General features: G+C 42.1%; 4 protein-coding genes across 5 annotated transcripts; 1 reads left to right on the top strand and 3 right to left on the bottom strand.

Moving 5' to 3' along the window:
• The first annotated feature begins 390 nt into the window (after nt 1-390).
• Nucleotides 391-2829, top strand: LOC110776109 (uncharacterized). Its single transcript, XM_021980668.2, has one exon. It carries the CDS (start codon nt 391-393, stop codon nt 2827-2829), a length of 2439 nt encoding a protein of 812 aa, XP_021836360.2.
• Nucleotides 2830-7152: 4323 nt separating this feature from the next.
• On the bottom strand, nt 7153-9270 carry LOC130462086 (uncharacterized). Of its 2 annotated transcripts, none has more exons than XM_056830442.1 (2): nt 8145-9270; nt 7153-8066 (listed from the first exon to the last, which is right to left on the bottom strand). In XM_056830442.1, the coding sequence occupies exons 1-2, from the start codon at nt 8772-8774 to the stop codon at nt 8058-8060; spliced, it is 639 nt and encodes a 212-aa protein (XP_056686420.1). In that variant the 5' UTR covers nt 8775-9270; the 3' UTR covers nt 7153-8057. The 2 variants fall into 2 exon arrangements, with proteins under 2 accessions (XP_056686420.1, XP_056686421.1); XM_056830443.1 differs by having other exon boundaries at nt 8145-9258.
• Nucleotides 9084-12865, bottom strand: LOC130461493 (uncharacterized). The gene is made up of 2 exons (XM_056829615.1): nt 12621-12865; nt 9084-10724 (listed from the first exon to the last, which is right to left on the bottom strand). The coding sequence occupies exon 2, from the start codon at nt 10560-10562 to the stop codon at nt 9084-9086; it is 1479 nt and encodes a 492-aa protein (XP_056685593.1). The 5' UTR covers nt 10563-10724; nt 12621-12865.
• A 7863-nt stretch (nt 12866-20728) lies between these two features.
• On the bottom strand, nt 20729-21723 carry LOC110776108 (uncharacterized). The gene is made up of 2 exons (XM_021980666.2): nt 21565-21723; nt 20729-21469 (listed from the first exon to the last, which is right to left on the bottom strand). The coding sequence occupies exons 1-2, from the start codon at nt 21721-21723 to the stop codon at nt 20729-20731; spliced, it is 900 nt and encodes a 299-aa protein (XP_021836358.2).
• Nucleotides 21724-22765: the final 1042 nt, after the last annotated feature.

Raw genomic sequence — 22765 nt, 5'->3', positions numbered from 1 at the left:
GGCACTATCATGAAGATAACCAACCATGGGTCACTATCAACAGGTCGCTATCTAAACACAAGGGACCCACCTGATCGTACCCTGGGATTGGTCTATATAAGGAGCACCTCATTTATTGCTATGAGGTACACAAACACTTAAACACACTTCTTTCTTACTCTCTAATCATCTCTTAATCATCTCTTAATCTCTCAGTAATCTTACTTAAGCATCGGAGGGGGGATCCTCGAACCACCCCCGAGGCTAGTTAATCCATTCTGTTGTGCAGATACCAACCGGCACTCTCAACAGGAATCCAGTATCCCACAGTCAGCTGTTCTCATTCCACACCCGGAACAATTGGCGCTAGAAGGAGGGGACCTTATCCCTTGAAACGGTAGAACAGTCAGCATGGATTTCTCACAGAAAGACGGTAAAAAATCAAAGAAAAGTCAAGAAAAAGCAACAACCCCGCAACCGGCGACAACCTCCAAGTTCCAACCCTCACTTCTAAACCCCGCCCATCCGTCACAAGCACAATCAGTTATAAGCCCAGCAACAAAAAACACCTCGATACCGGCACAAAGGGAATTTACAGTGGAGGACGATGATGAGTTAGAAATAGAAAGCCCTGCCAGAGAGCAACCGAAAACTCCGCTGGAGCAGACGCTGCAGGAGCGCCTGTCTCCCCTGTCGGAAGTATTCACGGGAGAGCAATTGAAAACACTGTCAGCGGTGATGGCCGCTTTGTCAGAGCTACCAGCCTCGCAGCAGCTAGGGTCAGTCGGCAGTCTAAGAAAGACCAGGTCGGCAGTTCCCCAGTTACCTGTTAGGGATCTCCTAACCGCCCTGAATCAAGAAAACACCCCAGAAAAAAGAAAGCGCTCGGATCCGGCGGAAACAGAATGGCCTGAAACAGAGCAAGTCCCCATCGCGGAATATGAACGAAGAGCGCCGGTTCTACAGATAGCTAGACGGCAGACAATCCAGCCAAAGGATTCTCCTCTTTGCCGAGAAATCCTAGAAGAAAGGATGGAAAGGATAAAAATCCCGACAGGGAGATACGATGGGACGACGGATCCGGAGGATCACTGCACCACATTCGAACAGCACATGATGCTGTACACTGATTCTGATGCCATGTGGTGCAAAGTATTCCCATCTACACTCCTAGGAGTTGCAGCGAGCTGGTATAAGGGCATAGAGGCACACTCCATATACAGTTTTCGACAGCTGCAGGCGTCGTTTTTGTCACGATTTGTGAGCAAACAGAAGAGAAAGAAATCATCGGGAGAGTTGATGTCGTTCGCTCAAAGAGATAGAGAGCCGTTAAGAGATTATCTCACCCGCTTTAACAACGAATCAATCACTATTCCCAATTTGCAGCAGGAGGTTGCTGTTCTGGCTCTGATGAGGGGAATGCAAGAGTGCGAATTCAAGAAATATCTCAGCCGGAAGTCATACACCAATCTGGGTGACGTCCTGCACAAGGCCAACGAGTACATCAGGGGGGATGAAATGATGAAGATCTCCAATGTGGTAGTGGCAACCGGCGGAAATGTCGGGTACAATCCAGGCTATAACCCACAGACGGGAAAAGGAGGAAACAATTTTCATCAGAGCAATAATCAGCAAGGGGCAGGCCAGAGAAACCAGAATAACAGAAATGCCAATCCACAAGGGCAGAGAAGCCGGCAAGACAGAAGGGAGTCCAGAGGACTCTTTGATAACTACTCTCCGCTGAACACACCGCGGACGGCAATTTATAACATAAACAACAAGATGGACGGCTGGAGAAGGCCGCCACCAATGCAGAGTAGGGAAAGGAATGTCAAGAAATTCTGTGACTTCCATAATGAGCACGGCCACCTAACAGAGGACTGCAGAGACCTCAAAGACAACATTGAGGATATGGTCAGAAAGGGGTATTTCTCACAGTATAGGGCGAGGCAAGGAAATGGTAAAAACAACTCGGTGGGGGGGGGGGGGGGGGGAAACCCTACCAATTCATACCGGCCACAACAGCAAAATCAACAACAATACCCTAGAATCGAGCAGCCATATCAGCCGCCTAGAATCGAGCAAAAACAGCCGGAAACCAGTGCCAGAGCAGAACAGAGGGATGGCGGGAAAAAACCACCCGTGTATGTAATTTCTGGCGGTCCAGTCCACGGAGGGACAATAAGCGGCGCCAGTAGAAGCTTAGAGGAACACAGGCACATGGTAAACTTTCATAACACAAGAGTGTGGCCTAACCCACCCATCATACCAGTGATGACGTTCTCGGAATCGGATTGCAGAGGCATCATTTTCCCGCATGATGACCCACTAGTTCTTACAATTGATATAGCAAATGCCGATGTGAACAGAGTACTGGTAGACGGCGGCAGCTCAGCAAACATCATCTTCTGGGAAGCCTTCAAACAATTGCGCATACCAGAGGACGAGCTTCAAAGGGTGAACTACCCAGTAATCGATTTCTCAGGATCTACAGTGTACCCAGAGGGTAGTATAAGGCTGCCGGTGAAAATCGGAGAAGGATCTGAAATGCGAGATCTCATGGTGGATTTCCTAATCATTAAAGTACCAGCGGCCTACAATGTGATCATCGGTCGCCCATTCATACATGACGTGCAGGAGGTAGTCTCCACCTATCACTTGACAATGATATATATGTCGAACCTGGAAAGGCCGGCAAAGATAAGGGGAAGTCAGTTGGCGGCAAGGTCCTGTTACTTGACTGCTTTGAGAACACCGGGAAGAATGGTCCCAGAAGTGAACTTGACTACTGAGCCGGCAAGGCAAGAGGTACACTTGACTACTAAGCCGGCAAGACAAGAACAACTGTAAAAAAGGAAGAGCTGCACAAAAAGGGGTCGAACCGACCTGAACATGGAACACTTTGATGAGAGGCCGGTATCAGCACCAAGACCAATGCCAGATGGTCTGACAGAAAATATCGAGCTGGAGGTTGGAAACATGGATAGAACAGTCGTGATCGGTACAGAAATGGGGAGTGACATGAAGGTTAACCTCATAAGCTTGCTGAGGGAGCACGCGGACATCTTCACATTCTCGGCGGATGAGATGCCTGGTATCGATCCAGAGATAATGGTCCACCGGTTAAACGCCGACAGAAATGTTAGGCCTGTACGGCAGAAAAAACGTAATTTCTCCATGGAAAAAATGACAGCAATACAAGAAGAGGTGGATAAACTGCTGGCGGCAGGTTTTATTGAGCCATGTGACTACCCTGAATGGTTGGCAAACGTAGTAATGGTAAAAAAGTCAAGTGGGTCATGGAGAATGTGCGTAGATTTCACCAACCTTAACAGAGCATGTCCGAAAGATTTCTACCCATTACCACGGATTGATAGGCTGGTAGACTCCACTAGCGGTCATGCAATGCTCAGTTTCCTAGATGCTTTCTCAGGGTATCATCAGGTCAGCCTGCATAAATCAGACAGGAAGAAGGCGGCCTTTATCACGGATGCAGGAGTTTTCTGTTATAAGGCGATGCCGTTCGGGTTGAAAAATGCAGGGGCAACATATCAAAGGCTGGTCGACAAGGTGTTTGCCGACCAAAAAGGCAGAAACGCGGAGGTCTATGTAGATGACTCTATCGTAAAAAGCCGGAAGGAGGAGGATCATGTTAGCGACCTCCGAGAAACTTTTGAAACTTTGAGAAAATACAGGATGAAATTAAACCCAAAAAAATGCGTCTTCGGAGTAAGGTCGGGAAAATTCCTGGGTTTCTTGGTCAGCGAGCGTGGCATAGACGCTAACCCTGAAAAAGTAGAAGCAATCATCAGTCTGCCGCAACCAAAAAGTGTAAAAGACATACAGCGGTTGACAGGAAAAATGGCCGCCTTAAACAGATTTGTGAGCAAGTCGGCAGATAAGCAAATGCCCTTCTTCACAACCCTGAGGCAAAACAAGAAGTTCAAATGGGGGCCGGCAGAGCAAGAGGCTTTTGAAGCTCTAAAAAGTCACCTAAATAACCTGCCAACAATAGCAAGGGCAAAAGAGGGCGGCAAATTACAATTGTACATATCGGCGTAACAGTTGCAGCAGTACTGGTGGCCGAAACAGAAAACAAAGGGCAGCAGCCGGTATATTTTGTGAGCCATGTGCTAAATGGCCTGGAAACAAGATACACTTTGGTGGAAAAAATTGCATATGCAGTCCTCATCGCGGCTAGAAAGTTAAGACCATACTTCGATGCGCATACAATCGAAGTGCTAACAAATTTTCCTCTCGAAAAAGCCATCAGCAAGCTAGATACATCAGGCCGGTTGCTAAAATGGGCAATAGAGTTGTCCGAGTTTGACTTGGAATTCCGGCCAAGAACTGCAATCAAAGCCCAGGCATTGGCGGACTTCATAGTTGAAGCGTCATACCAAGAAGATGAAGTACAAGCTGAAGTATGGGATGTGTCAGTGGATGGTTCAGCTGCACAGACAGGCAGTGGGGCTGGAATAATCATGAAATCGCCAACAGGAGACATTTTTGAGTATGCTATAAAGTTTACGTTCAACGCGTCAAATAACGAGGCAGAATACGAGGCAGCAATTGCCAGCATCCAAATGTGCCTCGCAGCAGATGCCAAAAGAGTAATACTGACAACAGACTCCCAGCTGGTAGCAAGTCAATTCAGCGGAGAATATGAGGCCAAAGAACCTTCAATGGTCAAATACCTGGAGAAGTTGAGGTCGGTGTCGGCTCAGCTAGAGAAATTCAGCATTAATCTGGTACCCCGAGCAGAAAACACACTGGCAGACGCACTATCAAAGTTAGCAAGTTCAAATGTCGCCGACTTGAAAAGAACAGTCATGATGGAAGTCATGAATAAGCGAAGTACGGAGTCGGAGGTAATACGGGTCATGGCCATCACAACTACCTCAGAATGGTACGATAATATCCAAACATACATACAGACTGGAGCCCTACCAGCAGATTTGGCAGAAGCCAAAAAGACAAGAAGGGACTCGGTTTGGTACATCATCCTGTGGGGACGGTTGTACAAAAAGTCATTTAGCCTGCCATTCTTAAGGTGCCTGACAGCATTCGAGTCAGCAAGGCTGATCGAAGAGATGCACGAAGGAACATGTGGGAACCATGCCGGTGGAAAACCCCTTGCCATCATCTGTCAAAGGCAAGGCTATTACTGGCCAACAATGTTAGAAGATTGTCGAGCTTATGTAAAAAAGTGCGAGAAATGTCAAAAGTTTTCAGCTGCGATAAACTTGCCGGCCAATGATTTGATGCCCATTCTGAACCCAATCCCATTCGCACAATGGGGAATGGATATTGTTGGACCATTCCCAATGGCGGCTGGAGGGCGCAAGTTCTTAATAGTAGCAGTGGACTACTTCACCAAGTGGATAGAAGCAGAGCCGGTAGCAAAAATAACGGCAAACCAGGTGAAAAAGTTCATATGGAAAAATATAATAACAAGATTCGGGCTGCCGCAGGCAATAGTTTTTGATCATGGATCACAGTTTGATTGTGCACCCATACAATTCTTCCTGGGATTATACAGAGTAAAGTTAGCTCACTCGCCAGTATGTCACCCACAGAGCAATGGGCAAGCAGAGGCGGCGAATAAGCAAATCCTGGCTGCACTGAAAAAGAAGCTAGAAGACTGTACAGGCAAATGGGCAGATCTTATGCCAGAAATTCTGTGGTGCAACAGAACTGCTATCAAGGAGGCTACCGGCGAGAGTCCATTTAAATTAAGCTTCGGGTCTGAGGCTGTCATACCGGCAGAAATGGCTCTGCCAACCATGCAAATCCAGCATTACGATGAGGAGAGAAACGATCAGCTGCTGCGACATCAGTTGGATTTCATGTCAGAAATCCGCATGAAAGCAGAAGTCAATTCGGCAGCATACAAAAGCAGAATGAGCGGAGCATACAACAAGAAAGTGAAACACCGACCTCTAGGAGTAGGAGACCTGGTACTGCGGAGAACGGCGGCAACAGGAAAAGGAAATGCTCAAGGAAAGCTGACAGCCAATTGGGAAGGACCATACCAGATATGGGAGGAAATTGTTCCTGGATCATACCAGTTAATGCAAATGGATGGTACCGCGCTCAAGAACTCCTGGAACGCCAGTACTCTTAGAAAGTACTACGTTTGAAAAAACTGTAATGATGATGTATGAGCAGACTGATTGCAATAGCAGCCTGCATTTTGCTGATTATGTATAATTAGGGCGGTCCTCAAATACGACCAGTCCATAAATGAAGGAAGAAAAAAGCAAAAAAACAAACGCTGCATAAATCAACACGCAAAGGTAATGTATGGATGTGATCAGTAACAGTAAAGAAAATAAATGCCGTTTGGGCACTTTACTGTGAAGCGTAGCAGTCCATAATAAGTTGATGTGATTAGTAGCTTTGGAGAGAATAAATGTCGTTAAGGGGCACTCCATTGCGAAGTGTAGCATTCAACGAAGTGTATGGATGTAATCAGTAACAGTAAAGAAAATAAATGCCGTTTGGGCACTTTACTGTGAAGCGTAGCAGTCCATAATAAGTTGATGTGATTAGTAGCTTTGGAGAGAATAAATGCCGTTAAGGGGCACTCCATTGCGAAGCGTAGCATTCAACGAAGTGTATGGATGTGATCAGTAACAGTAAAGAAAATAAATGCCGTTTGGGAACTTTACTGTGAAGCGTAGCAGTCCATAATAAGTTGATGTGATTAGTAGCTTTGGAGAGAATAAATGCCGTTAAGGGGCACTCCATTGCGAAGCGTAGCATTCAACGAAGTGTATGGATGTGATCAGTAACAGTAAAGAAAATAAATGCCGTTTGGGCACTTTACTGTGAAGCGTAGCAGTCCATAATAGGTTGATGCGATTAGTAACTTTGGAGAAAATAAATGCCGGTAAAGGGCACTCCATTGTGAAGCATAGCATTCAGCGAATTATGTGGATGTGATTAGTAGCCGTAAAGAAAATAGATGCCGTATGGGCACTTTACTGTGAAGCGTAGCAGTCCATAATAAGTTGTTGTAATTAAAAATGTTAGAGAAAATAAACGCTGTTAAGATGCACTCCATTTCGAAGTATAACATTCATTTCGAAGTGTATCGTTCGACAAGTTAACAATAGAGAAAGGCCGACAACAAACAAGAGTTCATGCTAATAAAATGGAAGTATCATACGCAAAATGAAGTAAACATACAATCAAAAACTACTTGTTATAAATGCATGATTACAGCAGAAAAACACTAAAAACCGACAGCCATCACCAAAAAATCTTGCGAAGTGATTAGCTGATCACAAGGCACAAAAGATGTCGGTTAAAAACCGACACCCTTACAATAAAACGATGTTCTAAGATATGTTACATCAACAATAAGTGCCCTAACAGCATCTGGCAAAAAGTCAAAAGCCAACCGCCTAAACTAAAAAACCCTAACATGTATGAGGCCGGCTGGGAAAAGTAGAGGATCCGCAAGAGGAGGAGGGTGATGACTGCCAAGACCGTCAAACGGCATGCTCATCACCAGACCAGTAGGCATCTTCTGGAACTTGCAAGGGGGGCAAGGTTCTTTGATTGGCATTGCAAATCACAGCCTCGGGTAGCTCCTGAGGCTCAAAGCCGGTAGCAACCTTGTACAGCTCTTTCTCCTCATACCCATCCTCAAATTCTTGCCACCCATCCTCATCCAGCTTCTTCACATGGCAAACGACCCGATGAGCAGCGCACCAACCACCGTTATGGCGCAGAGTAAGAATATCATTAAACCAGTCAGACTGGAGAAGCTTATCAACAGCCCTCTTGGCGGCAGTCTTCTTCACCACAGGCAAACTCTGGTTAAGATCAGTCAGCTCCTGAGTCAGACCGTCTGCCCTCTCAGTTTCAGCCTTCAGCTTCGGCTCAACCTCTTCCAGCCTTTGGTTCGCCGCCTCCAAATCCGAAGAAGCACTCTCCAACTTCTTCTCGTTAATCTTCAAAGCAGATTCAGCCGCCTCAGCCCGCTTCTTCAGCTCGGCAATATCAATGCTATTCTGCGTCAGCTGCATCTGGTTCCAACGATAGACATAATACAAATCCATGCTGGATTAAACAGCCTAAGAAACAAAACAAAAAGCAAGTGAGTAATCAAAAATAGCCGGATAGAAAGTTGTAACAAACTAAGCAAGAAATACCTTGTACAAATCGTTGAAATGTTGAGCAGCAGGGGCGTCAATCTGACCCTGTGGCCTGTCAGCAGAAGTTATCAGATCCCGAAAAGCACGGTAGCCCAAATCCCCACCGTCCTTAGCAGAATCGGTCGCCACCGACTCCCCACACAACAGATCAATGTGTGGGTAGAACTGATCGGTGGGTTCGCCGCCAGAAGACCCGAACCATGATTTCATTGCTTCCGGGATCTTAAAGGGGGTATCCTCAATCCAACCGCCGGTACGAAGCGGCAGATGATAATTCAGTCGAGAATCACCAGATCGATTCTCACTATGACTAACAGGAGGCATACTAGAATTACCCCCTGTCACTGCGGCCGACGTGGCACAGTGCTGAAACGGAGCCTCATTCTCGCTGCCACCACCTTCCACGTCCAAAATCTCAATGGACGGCTGCGGAGACGGGTGAACCGCAACAGCAGAATCAACCGTCTTTTTGAAAACATCGTCAGCAGGGATTTCGTATTGGTCAACAGCAGCCGAAACATCATCGCCGCCAGCGGCCTTAGACTTCTTAGTGGGGTCAGAACGCCCACTAGTAAGTGACAACCTCTTTCGAGTCTTCCCACCACGGCCGGTTGGATTAGATTGCATAGTGGGCGGTTGCACAGTTTTTGGAATAGAGACAGACGAAGATTTGGATTTAGAACCGCCGGCAACACGATTCTTTGCAACAGTAGCAGTTGAGCGACGGGAGGAGGCCCGTGTGGAGTACGTTGATATGGTGTCGTACTTTCCCTTAGGTGGCGGAGGCTGCGTGCACACAGGTCTCCAATTCTCGTCAAATCCGAGAATTTCTCTATCCAATGTTTTAGTACCTGCAAAGACAACGACTCAATTAAAACCGGCAAAAAACTTATGCAATACACAAAGCTATAAATAGCAATAATAAGTACATCCCATTCAGCTAAAAATATGTTTACCAAAGCAGTGGGTGTTGCAAAGGCCGACAGCGGACAAGGGTTGATTACCCAAAATATAATAGGCATTAGGGAGCCAATTCCGATTAACAGCCTGCTTTTTGCTGAGGCCGACATCTAAAATGTCACACGCCAAATAATCAAAAGCCTTTCTCTCCCGCCGGCCCAAACCACGCTGGTTATACTGCTCCATTCGAGGCCGGGGTTTAGTAAAAGTCCGTCGGAGTAAAAAGCCGTCAGGAACTTGAACGAAGTAAAAGCGATCCTGCCAATCTTTACAGCTCGACAAAGGAGGATGCACAGTCTTTCTCTTCGTTGCGCTATACGCCGACATCCACCCCGTCTCTCCATCCTTCTTCAACCATAACAGCCGCTTGAATAAATTCAACGTCAGCGGCCATTGTTTAAACAAACACAACCAGGCATATGAGATAACAGTTCTGATGGTAGTAGGGGTAACTTGGGCCAAGCAGACATTCCAAGCCCGGAATATTTTCTCAACAAAAGGGTGCAGAGGAAAGCTAAGCCCAAAATCGAAATGCTTCGCATACACAGCAATATGGCCGGGAGGACAGTCAAATATAGTTGCACCTTCATCCGGCACTACCAGCTTATACTCAGCCGGCAATCCAAGAAAAGTCCCTCCATGAACCACATGATTCTTCTTTATGATCAGATCGCGCCAAGACGTCAAAATCGCGGTTGTACGAGGAAGACTTTTTAAGGGAGGGAGTTCTTCTTTCCTATGAACATCCGTGGAGTCGTCGGTAAAATAAGGCTGCTCTTTAGCCTCATCCGCAAGAACTTCAGCGACTATCACGTCGGCCGGATCGTCATCATCTGAACCAATACCGTCGTCTCCAGTGTCTGCGTCATTCCTACCAGAAACGCCAGCATCATCACCATCATCACCCCTATGATCATCAACATCCTTGCCGGCGGAATCCTCGAAGATGGAATCACCATCGGAGTATTCGCCGGTAGCCATATCAATATCATCATTAACAGGCTCTTTACCAGGGCGGCGGCCACTAGTGCTAGCCGGTTGTTCGGAAGCCATCCTATCAGCCTGACCAAAAGAAACACCGAAGTTGCCAGTATTAGTTCCATACTGCCCGTGGCCACTGCCGGCGGAATCCAAGAATTCCCGGTAATCACGAATATAATACCGCACCGAAAGGGGAGAAACATCTAAAGCAGGCTCAGAAGCCGGAATAGGATGCTCATGAGACCTCATTTCCCGTATCATTCGAGCCCGCAGATGATGTAGGGCATAACAACGCTCCCTCTCAGCCTGATTCAAACCCTCGTCATAAACCTCACGAATGGCAGTCCGTCTTAAATTAGATTGAGAGTACGGCTCCTCCCGGGCCCAACTACAATTACTCTCTTGAGGAACACTCCAACCGGTAAACCCAGAAGGCTGAGAAGAAGGGTTGTCCCCACCCAAATTTTTGGTCATTTTTTTTAAGGCGGCGGATAATTAAAAAATTTGACACCACAGAAAAGCAAAAACAAAAATATATGTATAGCAAAGAGTAGCAAAATAGAGGAGGGGGTACCTACTGTTTTTCTGGAGTTTGAAATACAAATGAAGCACGCGAAAGAGAAAAAGAGGGAGAACCTACAAAAAACACAGAAACGAAAGAAAATCAAGCACAAAAATAAAAGAGAGGAAGAAAAACCCGAAATTCAGCAACAACGAAAAGGGAGGCTAATAAACCTTGGAAAATTCAAACCACAACAACAGCAAAAGCTTGAGAATCAAACAGCAACAAAGTTCAGCGAAAAACCCCAGGGGAAGAGAGAGAGAAAGGTCGGAAGTTCAAGAAAAAAGTGGGTGAAATAAAAAATCTCGAAGAGGTTAAGGGCTTTTATGGGTCAAAGGGGGGTATGCAAAACGTCACGACCCGTAAGTCAAGCAGTTAAAAGGTCAGTTACACTCAAAATCAACGACCCAGATTAAGCGCACCAAATAACGCTCGGGATGAAGGCCACGTGGGAGAACGTGGGTAACAATCTCCCGCCACTTGCAAGATAAAAATTCAAATAATGCCTAGTCACCCACAACATCTTCAAGGTGGCCAGTCGTCCAAATCTTTAATCAAGGGGGCTAGTTGCCAAAAATTTTCTAAAGGAGCCAGTCGTCCTAATATTATCAAAGTCGCCCTAATATGTTATCAAGGGGGCTAGTTGCCGAAAAATATTTCTTTTCTAAAGGGGCTAGTCGTCCAAATCTTTAATCAAGGGGGCTAGTTGCCAAAATTTTTCTAAAGGGGCCAGTCGTCCTAATATTATCAAAGTCGCCCTAATATGTTATCAAGGGGGCTAGTTGCCGAAAAATATTTCTTTTCTAAAGGGGCTAGTCGTCCTAATATTTTTTCTTATTAGGGGGCTAGTCATCCAAATGTTATCTAAGGGGGCTAATCGTCCAAATATTCTTTCTCAAGGGGGCTAGTCATCCAAATGTTTTTTTTTCCAGAGGGGCTAGTCGTCCAAATATTTTTTCTTAATTAGGGGGCTAGTCGCCCGAATGTTTTTTCCAAAGGACCTAGCAATGTAATTCTTCATTCAGAGCGAAGGCAGTCGCCAAACTGTTCACGGTCTTTCCTCAAAAAACACCAGCAACACAGTCTACGCCCGCACTTCACTCTGAGGGGGCTAGTTGTACCACCAGGTATCAAAATAGTACTTATTTTTTCCGGTTTAATCAGAGCAAGCGCAACAATTGTCATATATGCGCTTACTCTGAGGGGGCTAGTTGTACGGGGTGTCCTACCGGCACCACGTAGTACCGGCAGAACTCCCCGTAGGTAAACTTAACCTGCAGGTAATCTGGTCATATCAGGAACAGAAGGGCTACCGGCAATATTGGAAAGACCCCTACCGGCACTATCATGAAGATAACCAACCATGGGTCACTATCAACAGGTCGCTATCTAAACACAAGGGACCCACCTGATTGTACCCTGGGATTGGTCTATATAAGGAGCACCTCATTTATTGCTATGAGGTACACAAACACTTAAACACACTTCTTTCTTACTCTCTAATCATCTCTTAATCATCTCTTAATCTCTCAGTAATCTTACTTAAGCATCGGAGGGGGATCCTCGAACCACCCCGAGGCTAGTTAATCCATTCTGTTGTGCAGATACCAACCGGCACTCTCAACAGGAATCCAGTATCCCACAGTCAGCTGTTCTCATTCCACACCCGGAACACTTATCAAACACAGAAAAATTAAAATAGATCGACTATATTGCAATCGGAGCTAGATCTAAAACAACATCAACGAAGCATCAAACAAATCACCATAATTAAAAAACAGTACCAACATTCCAACTATCAGATTTCGATTGTATGACGCATAACAATTTAAACACAATCCAATTCAAATTTCAGGAATTGGATCATATTTAGGAAAAAACATTGAATTAGTCAAAAAATTAAAATTAATTTCAAAGAAGCAAAAATTTGAAAAATAAATGAATTGGAAATTTAAATGAAAAATGGAGACCTTCAACACCGAAAGAGGGGAGCAAAAGATGTTATACACATAATTCTGTTTCTGTGGATTCAATCCTTGAATCCCGTGATAATTGGGATGTGCTTCTTAATTTTGATTTTTATTGTCGGATGATCACACACCCACCTGAAGAGCTTTCTCACCTTGATCAGTTTAAGTATTTCAAATGGGCTCTTTCTAGCGATGATTTCGAGATCAGTGATTTATTTCTCTTTTCTGTCTGTCCTAATTTTCGATTTTTTTTTTCCAACGCTTAAAAATTAAAACTTACTTTTATTCCATTAACGTACACTATGTTTTATTGTTTTAATAGTCCGTTTTTGTACTCTTTTTTTTTTCCTACAAAAATTTTAGTCCTAAAATAAGTGTAACAATAATACCTATAATAAATACAAAAAAAAAGAGATATATTATTCGATTAGCATGGTTGACCAGTACATCGCACGGGCTAATCATTAAATTATTAAGTTAAAATAAAACTCATATATATCAACTGCTATATTTATATACTACCTCCGTTTCAAGAAGATCTTTAAGTTACTATTTGCACAAACTCTAATGCAATATTTACAAATTAACTTAATTATTACTATGTAGTTGTTAATAGTTATTAATTGTCTTAAGAAAAAACCACAAAACGACACCATCCATTCACCGTAACGCAACCTCATAACATAAATACAAAACCTTTACTAAAAAGAGAAAATCAAACAAACCCGTGCATCGCACGGGCTTTAAAACTAGTCTAAATATAAATTTGTATGAAATTTAAACTATATATGGTGGTACACGATTATCATCAAAGTAAAGTGTATAGGTACCCTTTAGTTAAGATAATATTAATGATGGATAATTTTTTTATTGCCCCATTCGGTATCGTATTTTATTAAAAAGAAATTAAAACAAATAAGTATCCAAAGACAAAAATTATTTGCATATTCATTCATCACTTGTGTCAATCATAAAGTTATTTTCATCCACCCACCCTACTCACTTATTATTCGGCCTACACTTCATTATCCTATCACTTCACACTATCCCCATTCATTCAGTTAGAGATGATTTTGAGGCGGGATGGAGTCTGCATACCCATATCCGCTTAAAATTTTCATCCATATTCCAACCATCCCAATCCCTATCCAGAGGGGTAAAAGATATTATTCATCTCGCTCCTTCGCCCACCCTTGTATCCACTCTTGCCTTAAACCCATCCCTAGACTCAACATTCTTTTGTTTTGGTAAGAGTTTTTAATTTTAAAAATTTATTCTAAATTTTTCGACAATTGGGTTGTCTGATTAGAATAATAGAGTAAATAGACAAATCATTATAATATGTAACATAGTAGTAAAAGATATTGATATATTCATAATAAATTAGATGAATGATAAGCGAGGAGGGCCTATCCAATATAAAATTCATCATCGCTCAGTCATCCGCGGCGATTACATTTTTTTAACCCCAACACCCACCAAACTTTCCTCCATCTCGCCCACTTAATTGGGCTGATGGGGGAGGGGGTGGTTTTCTCAAATAAAAATCAATGACAATCTCACATCCCTATATTCGATAAATAATTCACGTGTCTTTCAGCTAACTTTTGAATATTGACATAATTTTATTATTAAAGTTGATTATATTTGTTATAATATTGACAAAAATATTTTTAAAATTGACATACATAATAAAAATTGGGTGAATGTAAGGATGTCAATGGGACGGCGCGGGACAGATGCGAATGCAGATGTAGGTCCTTCCATCCCCGTTCTCACCTAAAGTTTTTATCCCCATCGCCCATGAAGGGTACAAAACTCATCCCCATCCTCGCCATAACGGTACAACCTAAAATCTATCCCCATCTAGGGCTGCAAATGAGCCGAGTCGAGCCGAGTTTTACCTTGTTTGAGCTAAGCTTGATAAGGATTTTAACTGTTCGAGCTTGACTCGAGCTTTACCGAGCTTTGCAATTTGTTGTTCGAGCTTTGTTCGTTAAGCTTCTTACCTTCTCGAGCTCGAGCTTAATAAACGAGCTTTGGAAAGAAATGAACTTGTTATTTTTATTTTTATAGAGCAGGCAAACAATTACCAAATTAAAGGAATATTTATAATCAAGAGTTCAAATTGAAGTAAAATAAACAACCAAGCAGAGCACCCAATTGTCTAGCCCTTAAAATAAATCCTTGGTTTTGCTTGAAGGAGAGTAATGAATTTGTAGGTGTATCATTGAGATTTGAAGGGAAGTAATAATAATTTAATGAAATTGGAAACAAGGAAAGCCCAGAAATTCTTCCTCTGAAAGTTGGGAATTGATCGATCAATCAAATCCTCAAATTGGGGTAAATTATATAATCATGGAGAAAATTGACATAATATATGATTTGGATGAAATGTTCTACGGGATTACGGGATATTATAATATATGATTTTTCCACTTTCTTCAAATAATATATTTGTTGACATTTAAGGGTAAGAATTTTTAAGAAAACTTATATTTTATTTCATAATAAAATTATATTTTCGAGCTTGAACGAGTCATAAACGACTCATAAACGAGCTTATAAACGAGTAATTAATGATATAAACGAGTACTCGTGAACATTAACGAGTTGAACGTGATGTTGTTCGAGCTTAGCTTGTATATTTATCGAGCCTAGGAATTTTGTTCAATTCAAGCTCGTTCATTACTTAATAAACGAGTTTTGACCGAGCTTTAACCGGGCTTGTTCGCGAGTTGTTTGCGAACGTATCGGCTCATTTGCAGCCCTATCCCCATCCCACCACCTACTTGGATATCCATCCCCGTTTCATCCTCGCTCCATATGCACACTAACATTCGTCTAATTTTTCTTATATAGACGACATTTGAAAACATATATAATGAAAATTTTTCTCTAGATAAAATACGTGACAACTAAAAACTACATATCTCCAAATTACGCAATTGTTGGTAAGGTGGATGTGGAGTATTTTAATAGTATGTTTACTACGCCAAATCCTCCGTTTGTTGCACATGTTATCTAGGATTTTCATGCTCGAGTTACAAATGATATGAATGACATTTTACGGGCAGATTACACGGAGGAGGAGGTCAATGTCGCAAGCCAAATGCACGTACCCTATCAAGGCTCACGGTCCTGATGGTATGTGCCCCTTGTGTTTTCAGTCATATTGACACATTGTTGGACCATCCGCGACTTCTACAGTCCTAGATGTTAAGAGGAAATGCAATGCCACAATATTTAAACAAAACTTTCATCGTTGTTGTTATCCGAAAAAAGAGTAATGTTGATCGTATGCATGACTTGAGGCCTATTTCTTTATGCATTGTGGTTTCACTCTAGGGCGCTTAATTGCTGATAATATTCTTTTTTGCGTTTGAAGTGTTCTATTATTTGAAGAATTTGCAGCAAGTTGAGGGGTGTATGGCGATGAAGCTTGGTATGTCAAAGGAGTATGACATGATTAAGTGGTCCTTACTAGGGTTGGTGCTTGAGAAGTTCGGGTTTGATGGTAAATGGAAGAGGAGGTAATGGATTGTGTGACTACAATGACGTTCTCATTGTTGGTTATGGTTGTCCTATGGAGGAACTTTATCTTGGCCGCGGAATACGACAAGGGGATCTTATATCTCTATATTTGTCTTTTTTTGTGTGCAAAGGTGTACTCTCGTCTTATTAGGAAGGTGGAGGAGGGTAATTCTCTCCATGGTATCCGGATTGCCCCTACCACGCCTCATACTATTCATTTTCTCTTTGATGGCGATTGTACATCTCTAAAGATTCTTTGCAGGATGTGAATGCTATTCAAGAAGCTCTTCATCTCTACGAGTTGTCGTCTGGTCAAAAAAATCAACTTTGACAAGACAACTGTCTCTTTTAGTAAGGGTGTATCGAATTTTAGGATAGTGGAGCTAGCGAATAAATCGGGTGTATGACAGGCTAAGGTCGTAGCACCTTATCAAAAATAAACTTAAGTCTACTAACTAACTAGCAAGGGAAGTTAGGATCAAATTCATAGGGATACAACGCACTTATTACTACCAATTAACAATTCCAGACTATAATTAACCAATGAAAGGATTTGATTTATACGATTCAAACTACGACGATAATTAAATCAAGGGTAAACACAAAGTTAAAGAGTTTGGGGCGACGGTTCACCACAAAAAATGTAGGCTAGCTAGGATTGGACAATGGACAACAATAAACAATCAATTACCATAACTAGGGATAACATGCATCTTTCGAGTCTTTTGAATCCTTAGGAAATACGACTAGCAGGATCTCGCAATTTACTAGAAATAATCCGATCTAATAGTCCTAGCTCAAAAACATCAAATTTATACATCTCGACGATAATCCAAGGTTAACCAAACTCAATCAAATTAGTCCGGCCGAACAGACTTCACGAACCATTAAATCAGCCTATAGAAATCCCGATTAACAAGTAATATTAAAACCAATCCAATCCCAATTATATATTAATGGAACCCCTGAACCCTATAAATAAACTACCCACGCATAATTGAATTTTAACAATTATTAAATTAAGGACAAAATTGTTTTTTACCACCTATAAAAATTGAAAATTTGTTTTTTTTTTTGGCAGGCAAATAAGGATTATATTGATTGCACAAAAACAGTATTACAACCTAGCTAGCAACCCAACAGCTGCAGCCAACAGAGAGGCTAAGAACACTTAGCCAAAGAGACCAAACTAAGCTAGAAAGCCTAGAGAAAGCTATTACAAACACTGGAACCAATCAAGATCCCTAGTGCTAGTTTTTCTACTTAACAGGTTCATCACCCTACCCTTCACTTCTGCTTGAATGACTTTAACTATTGACTGGACTGTGGGGATGTGCAAGGACCAAACAACAGCATTCCTTGCCCTCCAAATATTGTAAACCAGACTAGCCTGCTGTAAATATGATAAATCTCCTACCCTTGCTTCTGCTATACTTCTGTATCCCCCTAAGGAGACTGAACACAGTGACCCTATTGAGTTGAACCCCTAACCAAGATAACACCAGAAGTTTACATTGTTTGCTGAGTTCACACTCAAAGAATAGATGCTCCACCTTCTCAGTTTGCACACCACAAATGGGACACTTATCATCTGTACTGATTCCCACCTTGAATAATCTATCTTTAGTTTTTAATCTGTCCAGCATAGCAAGCCACATAATGAATCTATGCTTTGGGATAGACAGCCTGTTCCAAACATACTTTTGCCAAGGAACCTTAGTTCCCAAGCATCTTAGCTGAGTGTATGTCTCTTTGATAGAATACTTGGCACTGTGAAGCCACTGGTAGCCAATTTGTTAACTGAAGGAGTTTTTCACCTTGCACACAAACTTTACCACCCAACTAGCAGCAGTAGGGGCAGTAAACTGATCCCAGGAGAGATCTTTGACATAAACAGCATGGATCCATTTAACCCACAAATTGTCTTGCTTTTGAGCAATAGCCCAAGCTTGTTTGCCTACTGCAGCTTGATTCCAAAGCAGCAAGTTCCTAAAACCCAATCCTCCACGTGTCTTAGGCTGACACAACTGATCCCAAGCAACAGAACCAGGTTTTTCACAGTCAAAGGTGCCAAACCATAAAAAAGCTCTACAATTGGCATTGATTCTCTTTAGCACAGCTTTGGGGAAAAGGAACATTTGAGACCAGTAGACACAGATGCTCATCAATACAGAATTGATGAGTTGAGCTCTTCCAGCAAAAGACAAATGTTTTGAACTCCATAATTTAATCATAGCTGTCATCTTGTCCACCAATTGATCACAGTCACTAGCCTTGAGCTTACAAGAGCTAACAGGAACACCCAAGTATCTGAAAGGGAGCAAACCATGTTTGAAACCAGTCAGATTGGTGATCTCAACCACCTTTTGATCATGCATACCACAACAGTAGATGGAAGACTTAGCAGAGTTAACAGCCAGACCAGTAGTCTTTGAAAACAGGAGAAAACCATCCATCATCAGTTGCACTACCTCCTTATCTCCTTTACAAAACATGAGTAAATCATCAGCAAAACACAGGTGATTAAGCTTTAGGGTTCTACACCTAGAGTGAAATTTAAACCTTGGATGATCACCAACAGTATTCATTGCTCTAGAGAAGTATTCCATACAAAGAGTAAACAACAAGGGGGAAAGGGGATCACCTTGCCTCAGCCCTCTCTTTGGGTGGATAAGCTTTGAAGGCACCCCATTGATCATAATGGAATACTGAGTAGTGGTTAAGCAGGTCATGATGAGATTAATGAAAGTAGCAGGGAAACCTAGATACTGCATAGCTTCTTTAATGAACTCCCATTCCACTGTGTCATAAGCTTTTTGGAGATCAAGCTTCAAGAAACAGTTGGGTTGAACTTGACTTTTCTGTACATCTTAATAATATCCTGGCAGATGAGAACATTGTGCAGAATGGATCTCCCAGCCACAAATGCACCCTGATTCTGGGAGATGATATCAGGCAACACAACTCCTAATTTTTCACACAATAACTTAGAGATGCACTTGTACAGCACAGAACAACAGGCAATAGGTCTGAAATCCCCTACTGTGGCAGGTACACTCACCTTTGGCACCAGAGTGATAGAAGTAACATTTATTTCCTTTAACATCTTGCCTGTTCTGAAGAATTCAGCAACTGCAGCATGTATATCATGTTTAACTGTTTCCCAAGCAGCTTTGAAAAAATGGCTATTGTAGCCATCCAGCCCAGGGGCTTTGTTACTAGGAATAGCATCCAACACTCTTTTGACATCATCCACACTAAAATCACAGTGCAGCAGAGTTCTATGATCATCAGTTAACTTGGACCCCCTATCCATGATGATAGGGTCAATACTAGTTCTGTTAGCCATTTGAGAGCAGAAAAGAGAGTTGTAAAAAGATAGGAAAGCTTCCTGAACTTTATCTGGAGTGGTTACCCATGCCCTAGCAGAATTCTGGATAGAGTGGATAGCATTGTGCTTCCTTCTCTGTTTGATGCTTTGATGGAACAGTTTAGAGTTTTCATCCCCTTTCTCCAACCAATGAACCTTGGCTGTTTGATGAAGGAAAGACAGGAAGTTATCATTAGCCATTCTATAATTCTCAGCATAGCTTTTTTCTTCTGAAATGAGAGTAACATTAGTGGGGTCTGAGTGCAGCTTATTCTGCACCTCCAATAGTTCCTTGTGTCTAGCAATTTTCAGCATTTCAACATCATTGTACCCTTTTTTGTTCAGAGATTTGAGGTCAGTTTTTATCCATTTGAGCTTCTGCACAACTCTGAACATGCAGCACCCATAAACATACTTCTGCCAATGGTTTTCAACAATAGGCATAAAATCAGTGGAAGAAGTCCACATGTTATAGAATCTGAAAGGCTTTTTCTGAGCAGTGTGGACTGTAGTGTGCAGAACCATTGGGCTATGATCATAAGTTCCTTCTGGGAGGAACATTGCCTCTGCAGCAGGGAAATTATCATCCCACTTAGAATTTGACAGCACTCTGTCAATTCTAGTATACACCCTTGCTTCACCATCTTGCTTATTGTTCCAAGTGAAGTGTCTACCAACTGTCTTGACCTCAGTAAGCTGACACAAGTCCATGCATTGTTTCATAGGCCTGATGTCATTGAATCTGATAGGAGAGCCAATTCTATCATCCATACTCATGATGGCATTAAAGTCACCCATGATTATCCAGCCTACATTGCATCTGGTGGAAAAGGAAGTTAAGCTAGCCCACAGCTCTTCTCTCTCAACAGGAGTGTTCAACCCATATACAAAGGAACAAAAGAAACCAGATCCTGTGTTCCTAGGAGTAATGAAACAATGAATAATCTGGCTTAACATGGAGATGATGTTCACTGTAAACAAGGAAGGGTCCCAAGCCAGCACAATCCTACCATTCTTGTGACAATTGAGGTTAGAAGTGAAGCACCAATTAGGGCAAACAGAAAGGTATAAGTTGCCCATTTTGGAAGCCTTCACCCTTGTTTCCAGGAGACTAAATAGACCAATGTTGTGAGACTGAATCATCTGTCTCACTTCTTTTTGCTTATCTTGTCTATTTAGTCCCCTTACATTCCAGCAGAGGATGTTATCCATTAGGCATAGGGGCTGCCACACCCCTGCCTAATGATGAAACACCCATTAACACATCCCCTTCCACCACCTCTGCAGGTTCCCTTTCACACTCAAGCACAGACAAAGCTTGAAATGAGTTGGTAGTGATCACTGGCCTAAGTTGCTGACCCACCACTTTGCTGAACTTAGTTGCTTGAGTGAAGCTGGTAGAATTCTGAACCACCCTAGTAGCCACTTGCTCTACAGGTTGTGATGGCTGCACCTGTTTCCTCACCCACATCTTCTTAGTGTGGCCATTCTTATTCCTAGTGCAGTTGAGTTTGTCATGACCCATCCCCCCACAGTGAGCACAAGTAAGAGGAATCCAGTCATAGTTGACTTTTTGGTCAACTTTTGCACCTTTCTCATTTTGGAAATGAATCACAGAGGGGAAATCTTGATCCACTTTGACCTCAATCATCACCCTTGCAAACATTAACTTGTCTTTATTCTTTGTTGCCTGATCCACCTTCATCATTGTTCCCACAGGACTCACAATCTTGGATAAACTTCTATCCCCCCAATACTTCACATCCAACCCAGACAACTGGATCCATATTGGGACAGTTTTGACAATTTCCTTAGTGAAATTCTCATCAGCCGACCATGGTTTCACTACCAGGGGTTTGGAATCAAAGAAATAAGGGCCATTATTCAAGATTTTAGAGCAGTTTTCCATGGTGGTAAATCGAACCAAATAGATTCCCCTACCCACCTGTGACACCTTATCCACCCAAGTTTACCCCAAATTCGTTTCACATACCCTTCCATAACATTCTGGGGGGGATTAGACCCTAACACATAACATACTACAGCTGATTCCCAAAACTCAACTTCTTCCCCGATATCATCAAAATCGATCGAAACTAAAACAGGGGATGACTCCAACTGAGCAGCTTTATTATTCAAAATTGGGGGTTCACCATTAATAATCACTTCAGAATCATTTGCAAGCATCGAATTAGGCATAGAATCAGGCAAAACAACATTATTCGCGCCAAATTTTGAATTTGATTGAAAATGGGTTCGAACATCCTTACCACTGTGGAGGGCACTCAACCAGGATTGAAGTCGCCTCGCACTTGTGATTGTTGTTGTAGATGTTGCAGACTAGCTTTAGGTGTCAAAATTTCATTGAAATCGAATTCTCGAACATCTGGGTGTTCCTCTGAGTGCGACGAAAAATCGTCATCAATCGCCATTACAGGGGATTTCTCAAGGTTTAGCTGTGGCTTAGGTTTAGTGTGGACCTTTACATTCGACTGTGTAGACTGGTTTTTACTCTTTCTACCTCCATTAGAGGATTTCATAGCTTTTGAACGTGTGTTTGCCATGGCGTCGAAGGAGGGAGAAGGAGGTCACCTCTTCGAACCCACGCAAAAGCTTTTAAATTTCACGAAAAAAAAAAAATTAAAACTTTTATTTTACCATCTAAAAAAGAATTAATACTTTTTTTTTACCACATGAAGCGAAAAAGTATATGAAACATTTATGTATGGCTACATAATTCAATTTCCCTCCATTTTTACAATCCATGTGTGATTTTCTTTAACTCTTTCACCATTCTCTCTTTACTTTCCATTAAATTTTGTCAATTTTCTGAATTAGTGGTGGTGAAAAATTATTTAAATTCATGGAACATAAGGAAGTTGGGGAAGATAAGATAGTTAAATACATGAAATCGTTGAAGAATAGAACATATAAGAAGTATTATCGTTATTGTGGTCCCCTATATAAAATTTTCATATATTTTCCATTTTTCAAGTGGTATAAAACAAGTTTTAATTTTTTTTCTTAGGTGGTAAAATACAAGTTTTAGTTTTTTAGGTGGTAAAAAATAATTTTTCGACTTTTTTAGGTGGTAAATGAAAATTATCATTAAATTAATGGAAAATATAATTAATAAACGACGAAAAATAAATTAACAGAAATATACCGAAGTGAATAACGAATCAAAGAATGAAAACTTGAATCTTGAAAAAACCTTGATAATGTATATAGCAAACATCTC

Source organism: Spinacia oleracea, chromosome 5 (assembly GCF_020520425.1).
Source record: "Spinacia oleracea cultivar Varoflay chromosome 5, BTI_SOV_V1, whole genome shotgun sequence".
NCBI classification, from domain to species: domain Eukaryota; kingdom Viridiplantae; phylum Streptophyta; class Magnoliopsida; order Caryophyllales; family Amaranthaceae; genus Spinacia; species Spinacia oleracea.
The sequence above is the reverse complement of the archived record's forward strand: the minus strand, read 5'-3'. Positions and strand labels throughout refer to the sequence as shown.

Coding starts and splice junctions, on each gene's coding strand:
- LOC110776109 (XM_021980668.2), top strand. CDS start 391: ATGGATTTCTCACAGAAAGACGGTAAAAAATCAAAGAAAAGTCAAGAA.
- LOC130462086 (XM_056830442.1), bottom strand. CDS start 8,774: ATGCAATCTAATCCAACCGGCCGTGGTGGGAAGACTCGAAAGAGGTTG.
- LOC130461493 (XM_056829615.1), bottom strand. CDS start 10,562: ATGACCAAAAATTTGGGTGGGGACAACCCTTCTTCTCAGCCTTCTGGG.
- LOC110776108 (XM_021980666.2), bottom strand. CDS start 21,723: ATGCCTAATTCGATGCTTGCAAATGATTCTGAAGTGATTATTAATGGT. Junction 21,470..21,564: donor AGTTTTGGGAATCAGCTGTA/GTATGTTATGTG, acceptor AAGGTGTCACAG/GTGGGTAGGGGAATCTATTT.